This window comes from Empidonax traillii, unplaced genomic scaffold (assembly GCF_003031625.1).
Source record: "Empidonax traillii isolate 1590-97213 ecotype Southwest subspecies unplaced genomic scaffold, ASM303162v1 scaffold217:size1918799, whole genome shotgun sequence".
NCBI classification, from domain to species: domain Eukaryota; kingdom Metazoa; phylum Chordata; class Aves; order Passeriformes; family Tyrannidae; genus Empidonax; species Empidonax traillii.
Window position 1 is genome coordinate 1121343 of NW_020955410.1, and position 13964 is coordinate 1135306.

Below are 13964 nucleotides of genomic sequence, written 5' to 3' on the forward strand. Positions count from 1 at the left end.
CTGAACATCTATATTCTCACTTATGTGTCAGCATATGTTTTTAGAGAACACATTCGTAAAATGCTGGATTTCTAAGATGGACTGGTAGACTCCATAGCAAGATAACAGCAAGACCAAGTTGTCAAAGTGATGCAAGTCTCCAAGTAGTATATGCAGCATCCCAATTATCGTGAAGAAAGCCACAATCCTGTGTGATGAATATTCCCGCTGTGTTTTAGGACACTAGGCTTGTTGTATGCACTTTCTATGCATTGCATCAAACAAGATGCATTAGAGACCCTAGCAGCCTGTTTCAGATATTAAATATAACTGTTCCTTTTCAGGTCGGTGGTGTTTGTAGATGGGGTCTAACTGTGCAATATGTGTAAGGGAGAGATTCTAAACTGTCGTGTTTTAGTACTTATCGGTATCTTCTCTAAATTGCTAATATTTTGTAACATCTATTCTGCAGATTAAATACAAGGAAGAAATTCAGCATGCAACAACTATTTCTGATCCACCGGAACTAAGGAGGGTTAAGGAAAACCAGAAGAATATTAGCAATGTGTGCCCCATTTTCATTGCTTGCACACTTTTCTCTACTCTGTTAAATGTGTTTGTGTCTCAGTGAATATGTCTGTGGTGTTTGTTCTAGTTCTCTTTGTCCACAAAGACTAATTTAATTAATGGTAAAATTATAACTTCTTAGCCTTACACTTTGAATAATAACAATGAGAGTGAAGTATTCCTGTTGACATATCACTTGTGTGCGTATGAGATAGAACTGCAAGAGGATGAGCATTAAGTATCGTGTGGAAAGATGTGGGTGATTATTAAGGAATGGTATTTTCCATCCAAATACAGTGTGCTCTTTAATGATGTCTAGCACACTGTTGTATTTCTATTACTCAGAAGTCTCTGTTGTAATATCTTCTGACATGTTTGCCAGGTCCAATACAAAGAACAGCTCTGCAAAGCTACACCCGTGAGTGTCACCCCTGAGATGGAGAGAGTCAAGAGGAATCAAGAGAATGTCAGCATGGGAAGTTACTCTCGTTTAGTCCTTTGTATAATTTTGGGGTGCACAGGATGAGTACAAAGTTCTGCCTTCTGGTTTGGGAAACGACGCATAAAGCTTCACGTATTTGATTAAAGAAATAGCTGCAATGCTTTGAGATCCTTGAGATGCTATTCTCTGTCTTGGATATTTGCAGGAAATCTTGACTTTTTTTTTTTTTTTTTTTTTTTTTTTTTTTTTTTTTTTTTTTTTTTTTTTTTTTTTTTTTTTTTTTTTTTTAAACAGTCTCTGTTTTACTTTTCTTTGCTTTATAAAAAATTAGCTACAGTGGTACTCAAACTTCTGCTCTTTAATCTATCTCCTTCTGGTTCCTTAGTGACCGTCCTATCAGAGTTTAGTATTTAATAGCTGACATAACCATTAGAAAGATTTGCAGGAGCACAGAGAAGGCAGCAAGGACTTTTGGAGTGTGCTACTGCCTTCCTGTATTGATGAAGTTGTACCCTGTTAATGAGCCTTTGAGAGCCAGGCCGTTCTCACTGGGAGCTGCCATCAGCAGCCATATTTAATGGGTCTACAAATAGCTACAGTTTTTCACTGGGGTGTTTTCTGCCACATCCACCAAAATTAATTTGAGTTAGAATTCTCAAGAATTCTGTCCCTCTAAGTTAACTCCTGGATTTTTTTTCTTTTTTAATAGATCTAGCTCCTCTTAAATGTATTCTGTTCAAACAAACCTGTTTTCCCAAGTGATTCAAGCCAGTCTCTATAGTTTTTCCACTTACATCATCATTTGCTTTTCACCAGTTTCTGTGTTATGCAAATTTCAGTGGAAAGCCTAAATTATTTTCTGGTCACTGGAATAGCTTTGAATGAAGATTCTTAAAACTTCAGCTATTTCTGGAAACATTAATTATTGAATAATCAGTTTACCTTTAAAAGTGCCATTTTGCAATCTTAGTCCATTTGAAAGCTTACCATCATTTTTTTCAAGACAATAATTTTTCAACTGGAATATATTGATGTGAACAGACCAAAACTGTGTTGTGTTGGAAGACAATTGCTTGAGCAATAAATGTATTACTGCCACAGAGCACTGCAGAATTATGAGAATAATGTATATGCACAGTTATCATATGAACCCAAGAGCTTATTAAAAAAAAGTGTTGTATGGAAACATTAATTTTACATAAAACTATATGGATTGGCATAAATCTCTTGCCGGAATCTCTTACTAAAAGTTTACTACATCTGACTTCCCAGCATTTGGGGCCAGGGTTAACGTTAGGCTGATTGGTCCATCAATGCCACATCTTTTATCCGCTTTAGATGCTGATCTGGCCTTGAGTGTGCATTTGGTTAATGCATCATTGCTACAAGTGTGTTTTGTTAAAAAGTGATAAAGGGGATATTCCTACAGTGCATTTAAATAAATGCATGGTGAAATTTATTCTGGATTCAATTGGCAGTTGTCTGATGTATTGCACCCTCTGTGTTTAATCACCTTTGAATATGTAGAGTATAAAATTTAGAACATGGATGGAAACCTTATGGAGTCGCTGAGTCTTGACAAATATACATTTGCAGGGGACCTTGCTGAAATTCTGTTTTTTGTTGCTCTGTTTGACTTTACCTCATTATTTGTGGCCTAACCCCATTCCAAATATGAGATATTTCTCTGCACATCCAAGGACTAGTCTGGTAAACATCAGGATGTTGTGTGCATATGTGTATATATATCCACATAAATACATTAATAAGCACTCTTTACTGAAAAAAATATTAAGGTTATATTTCAAAAATCAAGTTTTATAAACTTTAATAATGCATTTTAGCTTTTCAGTTCTTTCCTGGATAACTTTTTAAATCATGCATTTTAATGTAAAACAATGGGATATTGCTTTAGCTGAAATAGTGTGTACCATTTTGTTCTGTTAAACAATAGGTTCACTACAGAGAGCAGCCTGGCAAAGCTACTGCTGTGAGTGTCACTCCTGAGATAGAGAGGGTCAGGAAGAATCAAGATAACATCAGCTCGGCAAGTTGTTTGAATCATTTTGTCATTTAGATTTTCAATCATTGTGGAAATATAATGTGGATATGCTTTTCCATTTACATTTGAGATGTAAAAGGAATCTAACTGCATCATTCAATTAAAAGATATTGTTTTTATTCTTTGAGTACACGCACTTGCATGTATGTGCAACAAACATATTCAGACTTGCCTGATTATTTTTGCAAATAAGTCACTAGTTGTGTTGGTGCCAGTAGTTCTCAAGGTGAGAGTCACTATAGGTCAGTCATTCTTTCAAGAATCTTTGTCTCTTGTTACTGAATTTTCATTGCTAGATTGCAGGAGTGAATTGCGGGAAAGAACAAATTTTAAACAAAAATTTAACTTCAGTGCAAATTTCTTGGGTTTTGTTTGCAATTCAAAGCATGGAAGCATCCATACCACTCTGTGACATGCCATCTATGTTAGAGCTGAGTAGTTCTGAATATGTCCTATTGCTAAATACTAAAGAGTAAAATAATATATATTTCTTGGCTTTTATGATAATAAAATTTAATTGCCACTACAGTGGTGTAAGAATCAGGAGACAGTTCTATTAAGGAACAATAAAGAATTCAAAACAGCGTGGTGAAGTAAAGGATCAGACTAGTTACATTACAATCTGTGTCCTCAGCACTGGAACAGCATCAGTGACGAAGGTGTTGCAGATGGTGAACAGAAGAGGTTTCATGCAGAACCATGTGTCAAGGTGGCAGAAGAGAACTGAAAGTAGTGAACTTTTTAGAACTGAGTGTAGGAGGGAAAAATAAAGTAGGTTGAATTTGTCAGATGATTTGTCTAAGGACGAACAGAATCTAGCATTATAACTACACATATCTTAAGTACTTTCTTAAAATGGTCATGAATATTTACCAAAATCAATTCATTTTGAGGTGCATAGTTAAAAATAAGAGGAAAACTTCACAAAAATTCTAGACTTTTAAATTATTTTTTATTTTGTGAAAATGAAATACTTTTCACCAAGTGACTCCTTCAATTTGTTTTTCAAGCATTACAGGCATAAATACTCCTCTGTGTCAATGAATGTGATGAAAACCAAGCTATGTTGGCTGTGATTATTCTGTCCAGGAAATATCTTATATTCAAAGGCATATGTAGCTGAATATATTTTCTAATCCACTTGTAAGAGTTGAATTCGCATAGATTCTCAGGTAATCCCATCCAGGGATGGGAGGACAAACTCTGGGTCTTCTGGTTAATAAGAAGATAGCTTATCATCAGCCATGCAAATATGTTTTAAAGATGTCCAAAGGTGTTTTCTTATTATTTGTCTTATTTTTCAGTTGATGAATTAATTATTTCACTTATGTAATTTAAACAGGCACACATTTCAGCTTTTGGATCAATACTTTCTTTTGAGTTAGTGATTGACAGAATAAATGTGCCTTTTGGCCTTACAAATGTACTAGCTCATCTGTATCCCCCCTGTAAAATAACCTACCAGCAAATGAGTGTAAAGAGAAACAGGAAAACTGTAAGCATTGTGATTTGGGAAGGGTACTGTTGCATGGTGTGATTCTCACCATTCTTTCTATTGTAAACAAAAAATTCACCTGTGCTGTTGTTGCTGTTTTGCAGGTCAAGTACAGCAGTGATCAGAGGCAGATGAAAGGTAGACGTAGTGTGCTTCTAGACACACCTGAGCTAAGGCATGTCAAAGAAACTCAAAACAACATCTCAATGGTAGGGTACTTTCCTCCTATAACTAGAGCATACTAAGGAATGGCACTTGACTTCCACTGGATTTTGCCTTCCATTAATATAGGTAACTAATGAAACTCTCTCCTCAAGTATGGAAAGAATATTTTCTTCTTATGCCTGTAGAGGGGGTGTTTGCTAACTGCATATGACTGTAATGAACATTTTCAAAATACTAATAAACAGTTTTCTAACAGTTAAATGTCTGTTCTTTTTTTTTTTTTTCCTTAAAAATGTACACACCTCATTTGAGCATCACAGTTTCACTGGATTAGGTGACACACTTCACCTTGTGCCTGTGCACGTTCCTGGTTTCTGTGTGGCTTTGGTTCTTGGAATGAGTTGTTTTGTGTGCATTGGCTTGTGTGAGAATGTTTGTCAATTTAAATCTTTGATGATTAAGATTATTTAAAAAGTAAATATGCATAATCAGCAGTACTACCTTTATAACTCTTACTAATATACTGGGGTTTTGTTCCAACACTTGGTGCTGTAACACTTTCTACTTCAATGTCCTTATTTGTAATTTTTTTTCTTTGAAAATCAGGCTGTTGTTCGTTCTAAAAACCTATGTTTAAAGCCAGCTGGCATATTATAAAACAAAAGAGAAAAAAAATACCTTTCTTATGAAACTGTGCATGTAGTCGAAGTTCTCAGTGAATGAAGATGTTTGAGTTCTTTAGAACTATTACTTCTGGAACATTTTTACTAACAGATGTAGTTGTCTCCATCAATAGAGAGCTATCTTATTTTAGAGAAGAAGGGAATGGACCAGATGACCCCCTGAGGCCAGGTTTTTTTGTGTCCCATAAGATGACGCTTTGCAGCTTGAGCTAATGCCTAATTTAGTGTCAATAGAAAAGAAAAGCAACATTGATGACAAAATATCAGGAAATCAGGTTAGGGTGATTGAAAAGACTTGGCTGGCGATCCAGTCTGTCTCGTGTGTGTACCAATTCTATTTTGGTGCAAAGTTAAAGAATAGAAGTGCCTCATAAAACAAACATATGCATTCCTGCATAGAATAACCATTTGCTGTCAGTTGCAGCTTAGGGAAAAATTTAATTCTTCCTGTTTTCCTAGGTAAAATACCATGAAGATTTTGAGAAGACAAAAGGCAGAGGCTTCACCCCAGTGGTAGATGATCCTATAACAGAGCGTGTACGGAAAAACACCCAAATCGTGAGTGATGCAGCATATAAAGGTGTGCATCCACATATTGTTGAAATGGATAGAAGACCTGGAATAATTGTTGGTAAGTTGTTAAATCGTGTTGCTGTTGAAAGCACTGTTGCTAATAAAAGCCTCTGCTTGTGTTCTCCAGATTTCTTTTTCACTCTTTTCTCAGCATGAAACTTGTGGTTGAACTACTGGTTCCATGTCAGCTTCCAGTGAAATAATAATGGGAATGGGTGTGTTTTTTTTTTTTTTTTTTTTTGTTATGGGTAGTCTGCTATTACTTTAAATCTGAATGTTGACTTTATAAGGAAAGCAAAAATATATGCAATAATCTTAATTTTGCACAGAAGAAAGATTATTAAAACTGCGATTCTGCAAGATTGCAATGTTTACATGTTACAGGCCTATTTGAAATGTCCCCTTCTGTCAGTCGTCAGTAATTTCTCCAGAGCTGTACATGTCCGTTTACCTCTTGTTTCAGAATTTCACACAGCTTTAAAAATATCTCAAGGTGGGATTCATCAATTACTCATTAGATCTCTGGTAAGCCAAGAACCAGTGTTCAGAAGTAGTGTTTTAAAAGGTGGTGCAAGATATGATCGGGTGTTCAAGGGTAGAATGCAGGTTAGATTTGTATGTAAAGACAGGGTATTACATTAAGATATTATTTATGATATTCATAATGAACTCTAAAAATCAAAGTGGATATTTGGAATCGATTAAAGTTAGCAAGTCTACTATGGCAAAGGAAATGGCAGCCTGACTTTTTTTTTTCTCATTTCCTTTTCTTTTGGTGTGTCTCTTTTTTCCTGTGCTTTACAACCATGTAGACCCCAGAGGATCTATGTATGGAAAAACATGCTGAGATAGCACTCTAAAATCCTTCGTACATAGTAATAACAGCGAGGTTGACTTTACCTTGCAAAACCCAGAGAAAAATGCAGGTAAAATGGACTAATTGGTGGGTCATAGAGTCCGTCCTCCTGCCTAAAGCAAGGTTAACCATATAATTCCTGGCTGATGCTTTTTAGTCTTTTCCTTAAAGTCTCCAAATACTCTCCCCCATAGCTAGAAGTGGTGCAGCCAAAGAGAGAAAAGCTCCTGCAAAAGTGCGGTGTAATGTGCAGTTTGCAATATGTTGTTTGGTGCACACTTCAAACCTCCTACTCCATCCTGCATTGCATGTGTGCTGTAGCCCTGTGTAAGAGTTGTGTGCAATCCTATGTTCAGCAGTTGAAGGCTTGCTAACACAAGTATATTGTGATTAAGAACATCCCTGAGATAAATTCTTGAACTGTAAGTAGCTGAAATGCTAGTACTCTTTATCACCTTAAAATACTCCTGTATCAAAGCACACAGAAATTCTTAATCCTCCATACCTGCCAAACAGCAAAAAATAGTACAATTATTTAAAGGAAAAAGTCTCTGACAAACCTGTGATATTTCAGCTAATGCTTTTTTAGAGAACTGCAATTATAATATCTACTTGTTTAAAAAGAAGCAGTGAGCTCTTTGCTCGTGGAATGTCCTTGGCAGCTCAGAAAAAATTGTAAACTGAAAAACGCAACTATGACTCTTATGAGTTTTCTTCCTAGCTGATAATTGTTCATCCAGTTAGTTAGTACCTCTGTACCTAGAGTGCCTCTGATTGATTTTTAATGTATTATTGGTGAAGCTGTAACAATTTTCAGATGCCTGATTGCTGAAGTTAGTGTCTTGGCTTTGGCAAATAGGCAGTAGTTTTAACCATGCTAAAGCTGTTATAAACCCATCAAGATAAATTGGTATAACTGAGCTTTGGATCTGTTACTAAAGAGGATCCACAATTCTCACATTAGTATAAAGATATTTTAATGTGGCAAAAGTAACCAGGGAGTTAAAATTGATTAGTGTTATAAATTGACAAAATTCTGATTCTATGTATGTTATTTCGGGTTACAGAGATGGATCAAATCAATCCAAATCAATGGCTATTGCACTGGTGCTGCCATGAAGCCATACTTATTACATTTTTTACTTACTAAGGCATGCAAACAGGAAAAGTTGGGCATTCACCAATTCCCCCAGCCCTCTCATGCCTGTCAGTGCTTTATGCTTTATGCATAATTTATCACCATTAGGACTAACACATAGTTTATCAGAAGACTTTGTGTTGGCTTTAATTCATCTTGGCAGGAAGGAGTTAGCACTACACCTTGCCTTATGGGAGTTGCAGTAGATAATGTATAATGTACATACACTGAATGTATTCTAAAGCTGTGGGATTTATTTTATTAGCTCTGTCTGTTCTTTCCATTGCATCTAGGCTATTAATCATTTGAAACATGACATATTTGGGGTTCTCACAGTCTTACTTTACCTATCAACCCATTTTTTATCTTGCTACCACTCAAACCAGCAAAAGGAAAAAGCTGGAAAGACAATTTTTTTCCCTCTTCAAATGCATTGAGTAAATGTTTCAGATAGATCTACCCCAGAAGAAAACCCCCAGTAAAAAGGTGTTATCTCATAGATTTGTGCTTTGACTTATTGTAGTTTACATAAAGATTTTATTTGAAACGGAGATGAAGAGATTAAATAATTATTTCATAGAATCATTTAGATTGGAAAAGAACTTTAGGATCATCCAGTCCAACAATTAACCCAGCACTGCCAAGCCCACAACTAAACCATGTTCCCAAGCATCATGTCAGCACATTTTAAAATATCTCCAGAGATGGTGACTCAACCACTTCCCTGGGCAGCCTGTTCCTGTGCTTGATAACCTTTCCAGTGAAGAATTTTTTTCTAACATCCAACCTAAAGCTCCTGTGGAACAACTTGGGGCTGTTTTCTCTCATGCTGTCACTTGTTACCTGGGAGAAGAGACCTACTCCTGCCTTGCTGCAATCTCCTTTCAGGCAGTTGTAAAAAGTATAAGGTCTCCCTTGAGCCTTCTTTTCTCCGGCTTGAACACTCCCAGCTTCCTCAGCTGCTTCTCATCAGACTTGTGCTCCAGACCTGTCACTGTTTTTGTTGCCCTTCTCTACACTTCCATGTCCTTGTGGTGAGGGGCCCAAAACTGAACATGGTTCTCAAGGTGTGGCCTCACCAGTGCCCAGTACAGAGGGACAATCCCTGCCCTGGTCCTGCTGGCCACACCACTTTTGATACAGGCCAGGATGCCATTGGCCTTGGCCACCTGGGAACACTGCTGGCTCATGTTCAGCCACTGTTGACCAGCACCCCCAGATCTTTTTCCACTGGGCAGCTTTCCAGCCCCTGCCTGTAGCACTGCACATGGATGTTGTGACCCAAGGGCAGGACCTGGCACCCGGCATTGTTGAACCCCTTACTACTGACCTTGGCCCATCAATCCAGCCTGTCCAGATCCCTCTGTAGAGACTTCCTACCCTCAAGCATATGAACACTTCTGCCCATATGAATTGTATATATTAAATTGATGTGAGTAGATCATGAATTTATACTGTACTTGTCTCTGCATTTATTATAAGCCTCCTCTTAAGTTGTACAATGCTGTAATTATTTGTTAAAAGTTTATTAAAACATGGTTGAATCTGTATTTGCTTTTCTGCTGTGATTTTAACCTAAAGTCTAATATGAAATTAATTATTCCCTATGGACTCTTTATTCTTTCAATATCCTGTTGAGATGTGATTTTGAGAGATCTTAGTAACTTGCATATATGAATTGAAGCTGAAGGTTTTACGACTATCACTGTTATTGAACTCATACATAGAATTCCAGAAATGCTTTTCAGTAGTGGAGTAGTGGATCAACTATAAGTCTGCATCCCAGGAAATAGATATTTAGAAGAAAGAGGAAATTATTAGTTAAGATCAAGAGTGGGCTTCATTTTACCAATCTACCCTGTAGATATCTACAAGGTAGATTTTTACAGCTGAATTTGTCTCCTCAGACCATTTTTTTGTATTAATTAAGAAAGATCAATACTTTTGAATTTATATAAATTGAGCAATTAGCAGAAATTTATTTTGGATAAGGGGAACCATGGCCCTGATTCTGCTTGTTAGGCTGGCATGATCTCTGCTGTATGCAAAGGAGGATCTGTGGTGTCTCTGTCAGCTGTATACTGCCAGCTCTCAGTTTCAGAGGTATATACTGCAGCATCTCCATGGAGTAAGGGTGCTGTTGGTGAACTGGGAAAATACCCTTGTAGCTCTGATTTTTTTGGTTCTGCTACTGGTAAAGAGCTCTGGTATGTGATACTTAACTTGTTTCCATTTATTTAGACTTAAGAAAGTACTATGGTCATGTTTAGAAAAAGGAAATTAATTGAGAGCAAAAGTCTCCATAAAATAGTGTCAAAGCTTAAAATGAATGCACCAAGTTCTTTTAAGCAGGAAATTAATGCTTTCTGATAGTTTCATGTGACTATCTAGATATTTTGGTTAATTTCTAGATGAAGAAAATTGATTGCCGATTGCTAAAAATCATTCCTTTCATGCTTGTTGTTTGTCTGTCTTATAATTTCTGTGATTTGGAAAAAGATCTTAAAGTTTGGCGCACAGATCCTGGCTCCATCTTCGACATTGATCCTCTGGAGGACAATATTCAATCTAGGAGTCTGCATATGCTTTCTGGTATTGCTTATATCCTGAATTTTCCACGCTCTTTATGTTCTTGAAACTAAGTTGATACAGTAAATTTTCAGGTCAATGTGCCAACCATATGTTTTATAAGTGTGCTTTCATATATATTTATAACTGCAGTCATTTAAAAGCAGTGTTTTATAGGAACTTCATCTGTAATCACATGTGCAGATACAGAACAGTGAAATAAATCTTATCCTAAACAAGTTATTCATGCCACTAACAAGTAGCCACTTAAAAAGCATTGACATACTTTGTCCTCCCTATAAGCAGAATTTTCAAATAGTTGGACCTTATAAAATTTCAGTTACAGAAAGTGACCTATTTATGAAATTGGTTTTTTATGCATGTTTTGCCTATATGGCATATAATATTATGCTTTGTGCTATTATTTGCAACTCCAAGGCATTCCTAATTTAAGGATAGATGGAAAAGGAGAGAAAATAATATAATAACAGTTATTGGTGTTTTGGCTTTCCAAACTTACTGATTTTTTTCCCATCCTATATTTCTTTTAAATGTTTAATTTTGCACATGTATTTTCTTTGCTAATGATAGTGGAACTTTAAATATTCCTTTGAATAATATACAGAGATATTTCCACATGCACTTGTATGCATGCTGGGATAAAACAACATTTGGATTTTCCACTGGAAATTTTTATATGCTTCATCTTCATCCGTTTTCTTGTATCCCAATCCTACCTTCCATTTCTGCTATTCTTTTAAAGCAAAAAACAAGCTTAGTTGTATTAAATTCTGAAGCAAGCTTTGGAACTAATGGTGCTCAAAATGGATACAAAATTGTGAAGAATTCACTTTTCTCTAGTTTTAATATCATCAGTGTATGAAAAAGAATGTTAGCAGTGGTGAAGTTAATTTTGTTGCTTGTCTTTGCACTTCTGTCGTCTATTTACTGTGATATTCTTTATTTCTTTCTACCTTTGTAGAAAGAGCAAGCCGTTACAGTAAGCAGTATTTACGTTCTACCAGTCTGGGAGATTATAAATCAGATGGCTCTGACACGAACCCTACCTTTTCTTACTGCAGTGAGATAACAAGGCCATCTGAGGAAGGAGGTACCCCTTATTCCCACCTTTTTCACTAATGACACTATTGCAGTGTGTTGAGACTGCACAGGCCTGTATTAACTCTATATCCTTGCGAAGTCACAAATAGAAATTGTGTAAGCTATTGCCTGATTGATTCAGACAGCAAAGCAATGTCTCAAAACTGTACAGGTTCTTGCATGCTATATTGCTTGCTTTATTGTGAATTCTCCTTCACCTTTTTGGTAATGCTTTTGCTCCAAAAGCCCTGGAAATTCCTATTTACAATGCTTAAAAGAAGGTGTGTTCTGTTTTTGCAAAATATACATTAATCTGGTTTTATTTTTTCGCTTGAATGACACAATGTAGGTGAACAGAATGCACCTCTAACATGAAAAAAAAAAATTACTAAATGCTTTGCAGTGGGCAAATCAAGCATATCATAGTATTTTAGTGACTAAAGTGCTTCTTCCCATATGCAGTTATGCAGGTGCTTGTGGTTCTCTGTTTCCATCCTAAAAAACCCGAAACACAAGAAGTTTTATCAACTGTCCTCTTTCTCGCATAGGAAAATTTTTTCATCCTCCCAGTGGTTTGAGAATCAGCTGGGAAGCTTATATAGTCTGTCATTGTTTAAGATGAAGTAGTATTAGAATACTTTGACAAACTGCGTTCTTAGGTAAAAAACCCTGTTGTGCATCTATTGGATGCCACAGATTAGAAGAAAATTTATGAAAATTATGAATAATGGTCTAGTCATTCTAGAGGCATTACAGTATGTACTAGACTTGACTGATAAATCGTAACTATTTAGAAACATTGCATTCTAAATAGATATTTTTTAAAAACAGTGATTTCTACTTCTCAGTTGTGAAAGAAAGTTCATTGAAAAAGTTATTTAAGGGGTTACTACTAATTTTTTAAAGAAGGTGTTAGAGAAAAGATATTGCTACCATTTAGTTGCCTGGCATCTTTATCCATACTTTTAGAAAATTTTAAGGCATCTTAATTGTAGACTGGACCTCTTTATGTTCTTCCACTCACTGGAGTAATATGTTATTGTAGTGGCTAGTGTTTATGGAGTCTACATTATGTTAGGTGACATGTAAATACATTCAAGCAGCCCTGATTAAGAATAGGGAAGGAGAAAGGTTCAGACTAAAGAACTGACTGTGAACAAAGAAACACATATCTTTGACAGAAGTGTATTGTCTTGCATCGTGTCTGACCATCTTTATTTGATATTTTAACTTTTCTAAAATTTTATTTATATTTCCAGCTCTTTTAATAGATGATTGCAATTATCCACATTATGCTGGGGTTTATGTCTCTTCCTGTAATGATGCAAAATGGGCTTCACAGTCCAGTGCATATTGCCTGTCTGTAGCTGTTCTGATTTTTTTGTCACTATTCCAAGCCATTTTAACATTGCTTGGACAGTTTCATTTGATTTTTACCAGATATTTTTTATTACTTGCCATATTGAGAATGGGAAATAGGCTTTAGTTTTCCACTTGTTTTGGCACTAGTAAGCTTGTTTTTTGTGACTCTTCTTAAATCTATTGTTGTAGAGATGTGTTAAATAGATCCTTGCCAAGATCACCATATTTCCACAAGAGATTGTTTCTGTTTTGACCCAGCTGGCTAGCCAGGGTTCAAGCATGTGTAGGCAGTTCCCATTGCTGGGGAGAAAATAAATGCCAGAAGGAAGTAATTTGGCATAATCCTATTGATTGAAAAGGAAATGCCATTTCTGTGAATGCAATCAGAAATAAACAGCAAAAAATAGCATCTTTGGTTGAAAATACCCACATTTTTCATGGCAGTATCCCATCCAAAATGTCATTTAACACACAGCTACAAGACGAGTTTGCCCATGACCTTTATACAGTGTCTGTTATGGCATACCACAGTAAATGAGAACCAAATCAATTTTTCTGAAATTTCATGACTATTTCTCATGGAGTTTGTACTTTTAGGTCCAGCAGGCTTTCTCAATGGCAGTTCTGTCTGATGGCGTGCCAGCATGAAAGACAGTTGGAGACCTGTGACCAATTTTGCAGTCTCTGAGTGTCTCATCATTCAGATATTTCTACGTTGTACAATTGCTAGTTTATTCTCGATACCTTTACTGATATTTGACCCACAATTCAGGTATTCCACTGCTGATAGAATTGTTCCTTAACTACCTATTCCTAGCCCTTAACTGGGTCCCTGACTTTATACCAGATGTTAAAGGCTTATTCAGAGCTAAATAACTCTCTCTTGTCTTTGGGGAATTTTGGTAAAAACATCACAGAGAGGCAGTTAACATTTTTCATTGGAATTTGAGAGATCTTAGTAACTTGCTTCCTA

The 13964-nt window shown here is 36.1% G+C and overlaps 1 protein-coding gene across 5 annotated transcripts in view; it reads left to right on the top strand.

Moving 5' to 3' along the window:
• The window catches only part of NEBL (nebulette), a 251612-nt gene that overhangs the window by 216388 nt on the left and 21260 nt on the right, over positions 1 to 13964 (top strand). For 3 of the 5 annotated variants that reach the window (XM_027887603.1, XM_027887605.1, XM_027887604.1), the window contains 5 exons: positions 452 to 544; positions 929 to 1021; positions 2943 to 3035; positions 4650 to 4754; positions 5853 to 6024. In XM_027887603.1, coding sequence (XP_027743404.1) covers positions 452 to 544; positions 929 to 1021; positions 2943 to 3035; positions 4650 to 4754; positions 5853 to 6024 — 556 coding nt within the window. The remainder of the gene's footprint in view (positions 1 to 451; positions 545 to 928; positions 1022 to 2942; positions 3036 to 4649; positions 4755 to 5852; positions 6025 to 13964) is intronic. The other 2 variants (XM_027887606.1, XM_027887607.1) reach the window with 1 other exon arrangement.